We start from the raw sequence: 15557 nt of genomic DNA, 5'->3' as shown, positions 1-15557 counted from the left end.
GTGCCGGGACCAACAGGCCTGGAGCATCAAAAATGGCGCTGCTGGGCCTAGGCGGTAACCGGCTGGCATTATTTAGGCTGGGGAGGGCCAGTAACAATGGTCCTCGCCCACCCTGGTAACGTCAGGCTGTTACTGTTTGGTTGGTATTTGGCCGAGAATAAAAATAGGGGGACCCTATGCATTTTTTAAATATATTTTATTATTTATTTAAAAAAAAAACAACGCATAGGGTCCCCCCTATTTTAATTCTCAGCCAAATACCAACCAAACAGTAACAGCCTGACGTTCCCAGGGTGGGCGAGGACCATTGTTACTGGCCCTCCCCAGCCTAAATAACGCCAGCCTGTTGTTACCGCCTAGGCCCAGGAGCGCCATTTTTGACGCTCCAGGCCTGTTGGTACCGGCTCTTCCTGGCACCCCTGTGGCGTTGGGTACCGGGGTAATAATAGGGGGTTAGCGCTAGCTGTTTTTGTGGCTAACGCTAAGCCCAGGTTAGTAATGGACTCCGTCTATAAGACAGCTTCCACTACTAAGCCTGTCTAGTAAAGTAAGGAAAAAACACAACAGGTTTTAAAAAAATTTATTACAAAAAACACTCCCCCACAAGCCCTCGTTAACCATTTTGTTAAAATCAAACAAAGAAAAACGCTGGTCATCGAAGTAGCCCACCGAATCCGAAGGAGTCCACAGGATACACGGGTCTGAAATGAGAAGAAAAAAAAAATGGGTTAGTACATTTATCATCACCTGCTCACACATCTCCTGCCCCGCACGACTACAACTGCCAGCATGCCCTTACAGTAAGGACATGCTGGTTGTAGTTGTGTGGTGCAGGAGATGTGTGGGCAAGTGACAAGCTTGTCCCCTGCCCCCAGCTGCAGGACTACAACTCCCAGCATGCCCTTACAGTAAGGTGGGGCGGAGGCCGGGCACAGTGTTTCCCAACCTGGGACTTGTAGTTTTGCAACATCTGGAGGCACCCTGGTTGGGAAACACTGTTTTAGGCCAGTGTTTCCCAACCAGGGTGCCTCCAGATGTTGCAAAACTACAACTCCCAGCATGCCTGGACAGCCAAAGGCTGTCTAGGCATGCTGGGAGTTTTAGTCTTGCAACATCTGGAGGCACCCTGGTTGGGAAACACTGGCCTAAAACAGTGTTTCCCAACCAGGGTGCCTCCAGATGTTGCAAAACTACAACTCCCAGCATGCCTGGACAGTCAAAGGCTGTCTAGGCATGCTGGGAGTTGTAGTTTTGCAACATCTGGAGGCACCCTGGTTGGGAAACACTGGCCTAAAACAGTGTTTCCCAACCAGGGTGCCTCCAGATGTTGCAAAACTACAACTCCCAACATGCCTGGACAGCCAAAGGCTGTCCAGGCATGCTGGGAGTTGTAGTCTTGCAACATCTGGAGGCACCCTGGTTGGGAAGCTTGGGCAACTTACCAGCTTCCGTAGGATCCAGCGCTGCACGACACTGCCGCGCGACAGTGCCGCGCGACAATCTCCCTCAGCAATCGTCGCTGGAGCCTCGGAAGGGTAAGTGAACGTCTTCGCCTGTCCCCTTCAGCTGTTTAGTTTTGCAACAGCTGGAGGACTACAGTTTACAGACCACACACCATGGAGTAAATTTAGTCATTTTTACGGCCGTTGCGATAGTTTATTGCGCAACTGCGACTGTCTCAGTTAAATACCTGACCACTGCAAGTAAAAACTGAAAACTAGCGTAAATTAAGCGGGATTTTTTTTTTTTTTTACTTTCTAGCTCTAGCTAGAGAAAGTCGCACATAAATTAGGGTAGGCGCAATTGCGACAATTTTGCGTCAAAAATAGTCAGAAAAAAATTACTAAACCCCTTAGTAAATGCCCCTCATTGAGGGAAATTTATCAATGTTTGCTTATGTATTCTTTTTTTTTAGTAATCTTTTCCTTACTTTTTTTTTGCTTTTTTACTTTGGTAGTAGCTTTTTCTGCTCCATGTTTGAGCTGGAGTAAATTTAGTACATTTTTAACCCTGTTGCGACTTTTCTTTTGCGAAGTTGCGACTGTCGCAGTTAATAAATACCAGACTACCCGTAGTCCATTTTAAAATTATTACTACGTAGTTCATTTTTGGAAAACTTGCTTTTCTCGCTTTCCAGTCAAAATGTCGCACGAAAAATCGCGTAGTCGCAGTTGCGACAATTTTGCGACAATTATAGTAAGGAAAACCTGACTAAACCCGTTGATAAATGTCCATAATTGTGTATGTGAATCAATATATTATTTTTTTGGTATGTCCATATTCCTTACAAGCAAAAATGAAAAATGTTCCAAATTCCAAAATTTCATGAAAAATTTGAAGTATTGCCGAAAATTTGCCACTAACAAAGTAGAATATGTCACGAAAAAACTATCTTGGAATCAAATTCATAAGTTAAAGCATCCAAGAGTTATTAAGGCTTAAATTGACAGAGGTCAGATTTGCAAAAAAACGGCTGCGTCCTTAAGGTCAAAATGGGCTGCGTCCTTAAGGGGTTAACTCTTTGGTTACCATACAGTAATCCAGTGATCTATACAGATCGCTGCTTTATTATAACCCCTTGGAGGGCTATGCACCGGCCCAGCATGAGAAGAGTTAACTAGTTATCTATAGATGGCTATACTGTACAGTGAGGAATATCTTAACAACCCTCGTTCTTGCTATGCCTTTTCCTCTGTAGCCTCACCTCTAGTGATGATGTCACTGGTGACAGAGCTACAGAAGATCGCAGTCTGGAACAAAGGTTGGTAAGTATGGGTCTGTTCACACTGTACTTTTTTAGCATTCCTTTGTTTTAAAAAAGGCATGTTAAAAAGTATAACGTGAACAGACCCTTTCTGTCAGTCTTTTCCCAAATAGGGTGCCTCCAGCTGTAGCTAAACTACCACTTTCATCAATCCCAGAATGTATTTTACATTTTTTGATGCATTCTTCATAAAGTAAAATTTTTATTGCATGGCAACATACACTGTGATTGCTTTAACATGTTTCACACAGAATAAATGGAGTTATACATTAAAACAATATAAAACAAAATTAAAGAGTTTATTTACAAAAAAAAGTAAGTAAAAAGATACCCAAAGGTCTGGGCAGGGTACCACATTACCCTTTATAACTGCCTGGGATGTTAGATTTGATGGTGTGGCATTCAAACTTGAGGTAAAATTGTCAAGCAGGTCATCTAGAAGACAAAAAAAAAAAAAAAAGAAAACTTTAGTCTTAATTCAAGTATTCTGTATATGTAAAAAAAACTGCAGAGAAGCACTTTTCATTGGTGCCAATGTATGACAAATATGTTGCATCATTAAAATTTCAGCAGCAGCCGAGGTATCATTTCATTTAGTTTGCCTTCTCTGACCCATAGGATATACATTTCCTTTTGTTTTAAGGTCACACAAGTCCCTAAATGTAATAATAGTAGTTATCCCAATTGCTTCCATGCCCCACATCCTTTTGCCAAAGAAGGGGTATCAATTGCATTACACAAATCACTTCAATACAATATATTAGGAAAGAAAATAGATCCAGAAGGAAGATACTTCATTAAAGTGAAGATAGAACGTACATGTTTAGTTTTGGCAAATGCATATTTTCCAAATACAGGACAGGTGCAGTTTGGTTCCGGAGTATTGAAAGACTTGGGAAACTATGCATCAGGTACGAAGATAAAAATGGGTGGAGATTTCAACATACCCTTGAACCCTAACCCTAGACTAGAGATGAGCAAACTTACAGTAAATTCGATTCGTCACAAACTTCTCGGCTCGGCAGTTGATGACTTTTCCTGCATAAATTAGTTCTGCTTTCAGGTGCTCCGGTGGGCTGGAAAAGGTGGATACAGTCCTAGGAGACTCTTTCCTAGGAATGTATCCACCTTTTCCAGCCCACCGGAGCACCTGAAGGCTGAACTAATTTACGCAGGATAAGTCATCAACTGCCGAGCTGAGAAGTTCGCAACGAATCGAATTTACTGTAAGTTCGCTCATCTCTACCCTACTCATCAACAGGTAAACATCATCTATATCATCTCGGAAAATTATCAAATGAGAATTGGCATCACTGAACCTTGTAGATTTATGGAGAATAGTGCATCAAACAACTAGAAACTAGTCATTATTCGGTATCACATAATAGTTATGTGAAGTTAGACTATATTTTTGTAACCCAAGAATTACTAGATATGAGCCCTAAGTGTTCGATTGATATTCCAATTTGGTCAGATCATGCCCCTATATGCGCGAAACTAGAAAATGATGGCAATAAGGTTAAAACATACTCATGGCGTTTAAATGATAATTTGTTAAGGGATGATAAACGTATCATGGAAATTAACAACGTAGTTTCTGAATTTATTGAAATACATGAAAAAGATCTAACCCCTCTCCCAATAAAATGGAAGGCACTTAAATGTGTATTAAGGGGGATTTTTTTTATCTTGCATGGTAGTAGGATAAAGGAGAGTACTGAAAAATTGACATCCCTATTAGATAGCCTAATGGAAAAGGAGGATAATTAAAGTGAGTCCTAATGACCAATTGAAAGCAGAAATCTAAAATTTGACAAGGGAGATATTGTTACATTTGGATCAACGCTCATTATATATAAGAGACAGAATTAGGCAGAGTTAGGCAGAGAGGGTTTGAATATGACAACAAATGTGGCCATACGGTAACTAGTGTGCTGCATCCCTGTACAGAACAAAAGCAAATCATTGCCATACAAAATGAGTCGGGCTCAATGGTAGATGGCCCATCAGAGATAGTGGGAGAGTTTTAGAACTACTATATAGACCTTTATAATTTATTTGGAGGGGAACAACAGGCATCTACGCAAGAGAAAGTAGTTTATTTGAGGAATAAAAATTTTACAAAAATTTCTTTAGAGGAAAAAGCGGAAATAGAAAAGGATTTTACACAAACAGAATTTGAAACAGTAATAAAGCAATTAAAAATTGGGAGGAGTCTCTTTTTTTCTTCAATTTAGCCAGATTCTGTTGTTGTTTATGACAAAGGTATATAAGTATCTCCCCTACATGTCTATTCACACCACAGTCCTTACAGACACATATTGTAGGGATACCTAAAATTGGAAATCACTTCACACTGTGGAAATTATGTGGAAATTATCGTCCAATTGCTTTAATCAATATTAGATATGAAATTTTTTTCTAAAATTATTGCAAATCAAATACAAAACATTGTCACAAGGTTGATAAATAAAGAACAAGTTGGATTCTTACCGGGTCGGGAAGACAGGGATAACGTGGAAAGAACAACTGCCCTGATTTCATAGTCTCTCCTCCGGGGGACCCCAACATGCCTACTAACAGTAGATGCAGAAGAAAATCTTTCGATAGGGTAGATTGGGGTTTCCTGGAGGAGACACTTGTGGAAATGGGGATGGGGATGAGAATAAAAAACTGGATTATGGCCCTACATAAGGAGCCAAGCGCTAGGGTTAGAGTAAACAGAGTTCTTTCAGACAGTTTTCCCCATCAAAAACTGAACCAGACAAGGTTGTCCCTTATCCCCATACTTATATATTCTGGTAATGGAATCTTTAGCAAATGCTATCAGATCTAATGAGTTAATCCCGGGGATTTAGATTGGCCAGTGTAAACATAAATTAGCTATATTTGCAGATGATTTATTAATATTTGTCACATCACCTGAGACGAGCCTTCCTTCTGTTCTCCATGAATTTACAATATTCAGTAAATTAAGAAATTTTAAAGTAAATATACAGAAATCCAAAAATATTTAATTTAAATATTTTACAAGATAAAGAACAGCTGGAATGTAATTATGCATTTAAATGGACATAATCTCATATCAGTCATCTGGGAGTATTAATTCCTTCAGACTTAAACTATAGATTTTGAACTATATACCCATGATAAACCAAATAGAGAAAGATCTGGATAAATGGACTCGCTTTCCATTATCATGGTTCGGAAGAATAAATGTGAAAAATGGATGTCCTCCCCCGTTTATTATATATATATATATATATATATATATATATATATATATATATATATACAAAAAAGAAGATTGCAGCAGCACACATTGGTCAAAAAATTGAGTCTCTTAGCGCACTTTTTTTGATCAAAAACGTGTCCCCCATCCACCACGGGGAGGTGGCCTCATTTAGGATGGGAGCCTAACACACCTTCTGAGCCTAACACTCAGATACCAACTCACCTCTGCTGGGCATATAGCCTCTGACTGGGTGACATGCTGGATCCATATACCGTATATACTCGAGTATAAGCCGACCCGAGTATAAGCCGAGACCCTTAATTTCAACCCAAAATCCCAGGAAAAGTTATTGACTCGAGTATAAGCCTAGGGTGGCAAATACATCATCCCCCCCTGTCATCATCCAGACCCCCGTCATTAACATCCTCATCATCATCACCGCCTGTCATCATCCAGACCCTCATCATCACCTGTCCTCATCCCACACACCCCCTTCATCATCCCCTTGTCATCATCCCCACCCCCTTCATCATCCCCTTGTAATCATCCCACACCCCCCCCTTCATCATCCCCTTGTAATCATCCCACACACCCCCCCTTCATCATCCCACACCCCCCCCCCCCTCATCATCATCCGCCCTCAGTGGTCTTCAACCTGCGGACCTCCAGAGGTTTCAAAACTACAACTCCCAGCAAGCCCAGCAGCCATCGCCTGTCCGGGCTTGCTGGGAGTTGTAGTTTTGAAACCTCCGGAGGTCCGCAGGTTGAAGACCACTGCGGCCTTCGACATCATCCAGCCCCCTCTCGTCCCCTTTAGTTCTGTACAGTACTCACCTCCGCTCGGCGCTGGTCCGGTCCTGCAGGACTGTCCGGTGAGGAGGTGGTCCGGTGGCATAGTGGTTCCGGGCTGCTATCTTCACTGGGGGCGTCTCTTCTCCGCGCTTCCGGCCCGGAATAGAGGCGTTGCCTTGACAATGACGCAGAAGTACGTTGGCAATGAACGTACCTCTGCGTTGTTGTCAAGGCAACGTGACTATTCTGGGGCCGGGCCCGAAGCGCTTAGAAGAGGCCTCCCCGGTGAAGATAGCAGCCCGGAACCACTATCCCACCGGACCACCTCCTCTCCGGATAGTCCTGCGGCACCGGACCAGCGCCGAGTGGAGGTGAGTACTGTACAGAACTAAAGGGGGGTGAGAGGGGGCTGGATGATGTCGAAGGCCGCAGTGGTCTTCAACCTGCGGACCTCCGGAGGTTTCAAAACTACAACTCCCAGCAAGCCCGGACAGCCGATGGCTGCCCGGGCTTGCTGGGAGTTGTAGTTTTGAAACCTCTGGAGGTCCGCAGGTTGAAGACCACTGCGGGTGGAGAGTTCACTCGAGTATAAGCCGAGGGGGGTGTTTTCAGCACGAAAAATCGTGCTGAAAAACTCGGCTTATACTCGAGTATATACGGTACAATTTAAACCACCACCTGGGAGAAAGGGGGAGGGGTGCACAGCTAAAGAGGGTGCCATTCCCCCTGTGTAGTAAATACAAGCAAAAAGAAAAATAGCCAGCACAACAACCTAATACACGGGAGCACACTGCTGTGTGGTGTTTTAAATTGTATATGGATCCAGCATGTCACCCAGGCAGAGGCTATATGCCCAGCAGAGGTGAGTTGGTATCTGAGTGTTAGGCTCAGAATGTGTGTTAGGGTCCCATCCTAAATGAGGCCACCTCCCCGTGGTGGATGGGGGACACGTTTTTGATCAAAAAAGTGCGCTAAGAGCCTCAATTTTTTGACCAACGTGTGCTGCTGCAATCTCCTTTTTTGTATACTCTGGATCTGCCACAGCAGTGTGCACCCGTGTATTAGGTTGTTGTGCTGGCTATTTTTCTTTTTGCTTATATATATACACACACACACACATATATATATATATATTTTTTTTCAGACCACTTTAGTAATGTTGCCTCAATCTTTCCTCAAAAAAAATTAATAAAATTATAAATAAATGTATATGGAATGGCAAGAAGGCTAGTCTAAAATTCTCATCTCAACAAAACCTAAAGAGAAAGGATGCCTGGGAGTTCCTGACATGTATATGTGTATATATATATATATATATATATATATATATATATATATATATATTATGTGGCATCAATTAGCAAATGTGTGGTGGAACTAAAGAATCACAACTCAGGGAAATTATGGGTAGAAATGCTACATACAGCCGGGGGGGGGGGGGGGGGAAGTATTTAGTCAGCCACCAATTGTTCAAGTTCTCCCACTTAAGAGGAGAGAGGCATGTAATTTTCATCATAGGTAAACCTCAACTAAGAGAGACCAAATTGGGGGGGGGGGGGGGGGGGGAATACAGGAAATCACATTGTAGGATTTCTAATGAATTAATTGGTAAATTCCTCGGTAAAATAAGTATTTGGTCACCTCCAAACAAGCAAGATTTTAGGCTCTCACAGACCTGTAACTTCTTAAGAGTCTCCTCCACTCGTATTAATGGCACCTGTTTGAACTTGTTATCAGTATAAAAGACCCCTTTCCACAACCTCAAACAGTCACACTCCAAACTCCACGATGGCCAAGACGAAAGAACCACACGGAGGGGACCTAGTGAATAACCTGCAGAGAGCTGTAACCAAATTAACAAAGGCTTCCATCAGTAACACACTATGCTGCCAGGGACTGAAATCATGCAGTACCAGATGTGTCCCCCTGCTTGAGCCAGTACATGTCCGGGCCCCTCTGAAGTTTGCTAGAGAGCATTTGGATGATCCAGAAGAGGAGTGGGAGAATGTAATATGGTCAGATGAAAACAAAGTAGAACTTTTTTTGGTAAAAACTCAACTATTGTGTTTGGAGGAGAAAGAATGCCGAGTTGCATCCAAAGAACACCATACCTACTGTGAAGCATAGGGGTGGAAACATCATGCTTTGGGGCTGTTTTTCAGCAAAGGAATCAGGACGACTGATCCGTGTAAAGGAAAGCACGAATGGGGCCATGTATTGAGAGATTTTGAGTGAAAACCTCCTTCCATAAGCAAGGGCATTGAAGATGAAGCATGGCTGGGTCTTTCAGCATGTAAATGATCCCAAACACACCACCAGCGCAACGAAGGAGTGGCTTCGTAAGAAGGTCCTGGAGTGGCCTAGCCAGTCTCCTGATCTCAACCCCATAGCAAAAAAAAATAAAAAAATAAAATCACTGCTCTAGAAGAGATGTGATTGGAATGGGCCAATCATAAATTTTTTCTCCTTCTGTGTCTCATAGTTGAGATATACACGTATGATGAAAATTACAGGCCTCCCTCATGTTTTTAAGTGTGAGAACTTGCACAATTGGTGGCTGACTAAACACTTTTTTGCCCCACGCTTGCATGAGGGTGTTTTGGTTAGATAATTTAAAACTTAATTTAGATAAAACAAAAATATCAGTAATATTTGAAACTATATATGAAGCTTGGAGAAGTCTCTTGAATAAATATAAACCTGTCACTATACCAGGTCCTTTAATGCCATTATTAGAGAATAAAGATATCAGTGAACCGACATGTATTAAAAAAACAAGCTCAAGAACTTAGGATAAAATATATTATGAGTATTGGGGGTCTGAAATCTTTTAATGATCTGATAATGGATGATATATTTGTTAAAGGGTGCATTACTTTCAGTTGAGAAGTTGTATTAACTCCTTAAATAAGGGGAATGTATTATACTCCCCCTTGACATCTCTTGAGGAGTTGTGTACTTTGACTGAAATGCCTAAACATCTTCTGTCAAAAATCTATGATATGTCAAAGAGAAAGCTATGAAGGTTATATACACCCCTTAGAGAAGAAATGGGTAAAGGACCTGGGTATATCTATTCAGGCAGATGAATGGAGGAAGGCACACATTCTCACAAATAAAATGTCTATATCTGCTAAAATACAAGAGTTAAGCTAAGATAATGAAGATAATGATAATGGTATTTAACTCCAGAAAAAGTTAATAAAGGTTAACCGACTAGCTCGCCAAACTGTTGGCCATATAAAAATGTAAAAGGAGATTTATTAAGTTTCTTTATTATAGCAGTTAGGCAAATTATAGCAAGATTTTGAAAATCAAATACACCACTAACCCGGATTATGTGGCTGGAGGCCGTTGATGACCTCCAGAGAATGGAGGAACTTAGAGCTAGTGATAATTACTTAATGGAGGACTTTACTAAAATATGGACAAAGTGGTCTTTGTTTAGGAATTCTGGAGCAGTGCTGGATTGGCTAGACCAGGCAAGTATTATACACAGTACAGACCAAAAGTTTTGACACTCCTTCTCATTCAGAGTTTTCATTATTTTCATGATTATGAAAATTGTAGATTCACACTGAAGGCATCGAAATTATGAATTAACACATGTGGAATTATATACATAAAAAAAGTGTGAAAATATGTCATATTCTAGGTTCTAGCCACCTTTTGCTTTGATTACTGCTTTGCACACTCTTGACATTCTCTTGATGAGCTTCAAGAGGTAGCCACCTGAAATGGTCTTCCAATAGTCTTGAAGGAGTTCCCAGAGATGCTTAGCACTTGTTGGCCCTTTTTGCCTTCATTCTGGGGTCCAGCTCACCCCAAACCATCTCGATTGGATTCAGGTCCGGTGACTGTGGAGGCCAGGTCATCTGGCGCAGCACCCCATCACTCTCCTTCTTGGTCAAATAGCCCTTACACAGCCTGGATGTGTGTTTGGGGTCATTGTTCTGTTGAAAAATAAATGATGGTCCAACTAAACGCAAACCGGATGGAATAGCATGCCCCTGCAAGATGCTGTGGTAGCCATGCTGGTTAAGTATGCCTTCAATTTTGAATAAATCCCCAACAGTGTAACCAGCAAAGCACCCCCACACCAAGACCCCTCCTCCTCCACACGAACACACCTGTGAAGTGAAAACCATTTCAGGCGACTACCTCTTGAATCTCAACAAGAGAATGCCAAGAGTGTGCAAAGCAGTAATCAAAGCAAAAGGTGGCTACTTTGAAGAACCTAGAATATGACATATTTTCAGTTGTTTCACACTTTTTCGTTATGTATATAATTCCACATGTGTTAATTCATAGTTTTGATGCCTTCAATGTGAATCTACAATTTCCATAGTCATGAAAATAAAGAAAACTCTGAATGAGAAGGTGTGTCCAAACTTTTGGTCTGTACTGTAACAGACTGGGGGGAGGTGTTCTCAAATACTGATACGGAAGGTAAATGGGAAATGTTTAAATCAACTCTAAATAACTATACAGCTAAATATATACCAAAGGGGAACAAATATAAACTATTAAAACCAAATCCTACATGGCTGACAAATGATGTTAAAAGAGCAATAAACAACCAAAAAAATAGCCTTCAAAAAATACAAATCTGATCGGTCAGCTATAACATTTAAACAGTTCAAGGAGCTTAATAAAATCTGTAAAAATGTAATAAAAACAGCACAAATTCAAAATGAGAGACAGGTGGCCAAAGAAAGCAAAACTAATCCTAAATATTTTTTTAGATATATAAATACAAAAAAAACAAGGACAAAGCATGTAGGACCCCTTAATAATGATAATGGGGAGGTTGTCACGGGCGATCAAGAGATGGCAGAGCTACTGAATGGGTTCTTTAGTTCTGTATATACTATGGAAGAAGGAGGAGCTGACATTGGACAGGTCAGTGCTGGTAACACATCATGTAATGTACTGAACTGGCTTAATGTAGAAATGGTACAAGGTAAGTTAAGTAAAGTAAATGTAAGCAAATCTCCAGGACCGGATGGACTACACCCAAGAGTTCTTAGAGAGGTAAGTTCAGTAATATCTGTACCCCTGTTCATGATATTTAGAGATTCTCTGGTATTGTGCCAAGGGACTGGCGCAAGGCGAACGTGGTACCAATCTTCAAGAAGGGCTCTAGGTCTTCGCCAGGCAATTATAGACCGGTAAGTTTAACGTGCATTGTGGGTAAATTGTTTGAAGGACTTATAAGGGATTACATACAGGAATACATAGGGGATAATAGTATTATAAGTGATAACCAGCATGGGTTTACTAAGGATAGAAGTTGTAAAACCAATCTAATTTGCTTTCATGAAGATGTGAGTAGAAGCCTTGACAGAGGAATGGCTGTGGATATAGTGTTTCTGGATTTTGCTAAAGCATTTGATACTGTCCCTCAGTCGTCTGACAGGTAAGTTAAGGTCTTTGGGCTTGGAAACTTTAGTTTGTAACTGGATTGAACACTGGCTCATGAATCGTACCCAGAGAGTGGTGGTCAATGATTCGTACTCTGATTGGTCCCCGGTAATTAGTGGTGTACCCCAAGGTTCAGTACTGGGCCCGCTGTTGTTCAATTTATTTATCAATGATATAGAGGATGGTATTAACAGCTCTGTTTCTATCTTTGCAGATGACACCAAGCTTCGTAGCACAGTACAGTCTAGAGGATGTGCATAAGTTACAAGATGACTTGGATAGACTAAGTGTCTGGGCATCCACTTGGCAAATGAGGTTTAATGTGGATAAATGTAAAGTTATGCATCTGGGTACAAATAACATGCATGCGTCATATGTCTTAGGGGGGATTAAACTGGCAGAGTCAATGGTAGAGAAGGATCTGAGTGTACTTGTAGATCACAGACTTCAGAATAGCATGCAATGTCAGGCTGCTGCTTCCAAAGCCAGCAGAATATTGTCATGTATCAAAAGAGGCATGGACTCAAGGGACAGGGACATAATACTCCCCCTTTATAAAGCATTGGTACGGCCTCACCTGGAATATGCTGTTCAGTTTTGGTCGCCTGTCCATAAAAGGGACACTGCGGAGCTGGAAAGGGTGCAGAGACGTGCGACTAAACTAATATGGGGCATGGAACATTTTAGCTACGAGGAACGATTAAAGGAGTTACAATTGTTTAGTCTTGAGAAGAGACGTTTAAGGGGGGAGATGATAAACGTATATAAGTATATAAATGGCCCATACAAAAAATATGGGGAAAAACTGTTCCAGGTTAAACCCCCCAAAGGATGAGGGGGCACTCCCTCGGTCTGGAGAAGAAAAGGTTTAGTCTAAAGGGGCGACACGCCTTCTTTACGATAAGAACTGTGAATTTATGGAACAGTCCACCTCAGGAACTGGTCACAGCAGGAACAATTAATAGCTTTAAAACAGGGTTAGATACATTCCTGAAACAAAATAACATTAATGCTTATGCAGAATTATAAAACAACATCCCTTCCCCTTATACCCTTCCCTTCAATTCCCTGGTTGAAATAGATGGACGTATGTCTTTTTTCAACCATACTAACTATGTAACTTAACAGCCAGGGGAAAAAACCTCTATCCTACTGTGTTTCCTATTGTGTATGTCTTGTCTTATGTATTATGTCCAATTTAGTTGTTTTTTGTATGGAATTGTATAGATGTATATTTTGATAATTTTGTGTGTGTGTGTAAAGATTAAACAATTCTAGAGGTCAGTCTATATTTATTTGTCATAATTCAAGTATTCTGTATATGTAAAAAACAGCAGAGAAACACATTTCATTGGTGCCAATGTATAACAAACAGTTTGTAACATTAAAATTTCAGCAGCAGCCGAGGCATCATCATTTCATTTAGTTTGCCTTCTCTGACCTATAGGATATACATTTCCAACTGGAGATGTTCTGCACATGATGCCTCAATGTACATATCAGTTAAAAAAGTTACATAAATGTAATACATCTTCGAGCAAAATGCCTTTTCCACTTATCAAGCTTCCCTCTCCTTCCCTCATAATTCTCCCATCATTACATGTTATCTGCTATAAATGTCTAATGCAGAGGTCTGACCCCTGGGATCCCCCTTCATCTAAATAACCCGGACCCAAGTCTCCCGTCAGAATGGAGTGGGCATGCGCACAGGTCTGCTGCTTCATTCATTCTCTAAGGAACTGACAAAAAAAAAATCTGCCATCGCCAGCAGATACCATACAGATTTTACAAAGTTGCAGTCATGTGTACATACCACCACTTTATTCTGATGGGAGAAGCAGGTCCCCATTATTGAGATTAAGTGGGGGGGGGGGGGAAGACAGAGGTCGGGTATGGTTCTAATTAAAAAAGCTAAAAATGATATAACTAGTAGTCTACCAACAATATTGTGAAAAACCAACAATAGGACTAAAACTTTACATTTATTGGACCTCAGCTCATAAAGCTCCCAATCAAAACATAAACAACGAGGAAGAGTCTGCCAATGTAAACACAGATACGGTAAGGGGTCTACACCATACAGGCGGACTGTATTTAACCTCTTAAGTAAGAATTGTGTATATTACAGTAGGAATAGCAAACAAATCTATTGATAGAGGATAATACACACTGATAAAACAAAAAAAAATAATTTAATTAGATGTTATTCTGTATAGTAGATATCAGTAAATCAAGTGTCCTAAAGAATATAGGATGTCACCTAGATATGTGGGTCCTGTATGCTATCCAATATGACGGTGAAATGATGAGGAGACTATAGTTAGAGAGTGTTGTAGTTTATACGATGGTAGCCCTCGTAATGGGCATCCTTTTTATCTGAGATCCAATAAATGTCAAGTTTTAGTCTATTGTTTTTTCACATGGTTCTAATTAAACCTGTCAACATAAACCGTCAATGTACATGAGTACATAGAAATTTTGGGCAATTTTCTCATCCCAAAATTAATTTGGGATTGATGGCGTTAAAGAGTGCTAACGGTTGTCTCAAGGAAAGGGATGTCAATAACAGTTAGCAGACAGGATGTTAATTTTAAATATAATTTTTGGTGTAAATGTAATTAAAAAAAAACACTCCATGACAAGGCTCCAACCTGCAAAGCTAATGTGTCACTGCCCTTTAGCTTGATGTAGCATATTGTTTCTCACTCAGGTCTTACAGAATTAAGGAAAGCCCAAAAAGAAAAACAAAGTACTAAGTGGGATTTTCTGTTAATGGTTCTATAATTGTTCTTCCAAGTATTGAATAATTCCATATTTTTTTCCCTTCTGCTTGATCTGAAAGAACATATGTGATAAAAATTATTGTGTTCACATTTGTATGAGTGATGTTTCATGCAGCCAGGATGTTCAACTGTTAAATTTGTGGTGATTACAGTATTCTTGACAGGGGTTGTAACATTTGACTATTAAATGGTTCTTAACATATTAACACACGTTATAGACATAACAAGTTACACTATTTCTCCCCAATAATTAACTTTTTAATGGCATTTTTAACAAGTGTCCTCTGCGGGCTCCATCTCTAATTTCATTTGTCCCTGACAACTGCTCCCCTATAGCTCTATATGACACCCTATAAAACAGAAGCATGAAGGACATTGTAGAACAGTACAGAGCAGTGTATCATGCACTGTGGTGATATACATAGAAGACATACCAAGGAAACTGGAGGAGAAATAAAATAAAAGATATATACTCTCCCTGCTGCTCGCTCTCAGTTAAATGCCACTGCCTCTACAGAGTTCCCTGTGGCGGAGCCCTAATGACTTCCCCATACATTTA

At 40.6% G+C, this 15557-nt stretch overlaps 1 protein-coding gene across 6 annotated transcripts in view; it reads right to left on the bottom strand.

Annotated features, from left to right (window-relative positions):
• Window positions 1–15557, bottom strand: part of TLL2 (tolloid like 2) — a 274253-nt gene that overhangs the window by 71592 nt on the left and 187104 nt on the right. For 3 of the 6 annotated variants that reach the window (XM_056530360.1, XM_056530358.1, XM_056530359.1), the window contains exon 3: window positions 3096–3199. The exons of 1 other annotated variant lie outside the window; for it this stretch is intronic. In XM_056530360.1, coding sequence (XP_056386335.1) covers window positions 3096–3121 — 26 coding nt within the window. In that variant the 5' untranslated portion in view covers window positions 3122–3199. The remainder of the gene's footprint in view (window positions 1–3095; window positions 3200–15557) is intronic. 2 more of the 6 variants (XM_056530355.1, XM_056530361.1) reach the window with 1 other exon arrangement.

The sequence above is a fragment of the Hyla sarda genome, chromosome 7, assembly GCF_029499605.1.
Source record: "Hyla sarda isolate aHylSar1 chromosome 7, aHylSar1.hap1, whole genome shotgun sequence".
Classification (NCBI taxonomy): Eukaryota; Metazoa; Chordata; class Amphibia; order Anura; family Hylidae; genus Hyla; species Hyla sarda.
The sequence above is the reverse complement of the archived record's forward strand: the minus strand, read 5'-3'. Positions and strand labels throughout refer to the sequence as shown.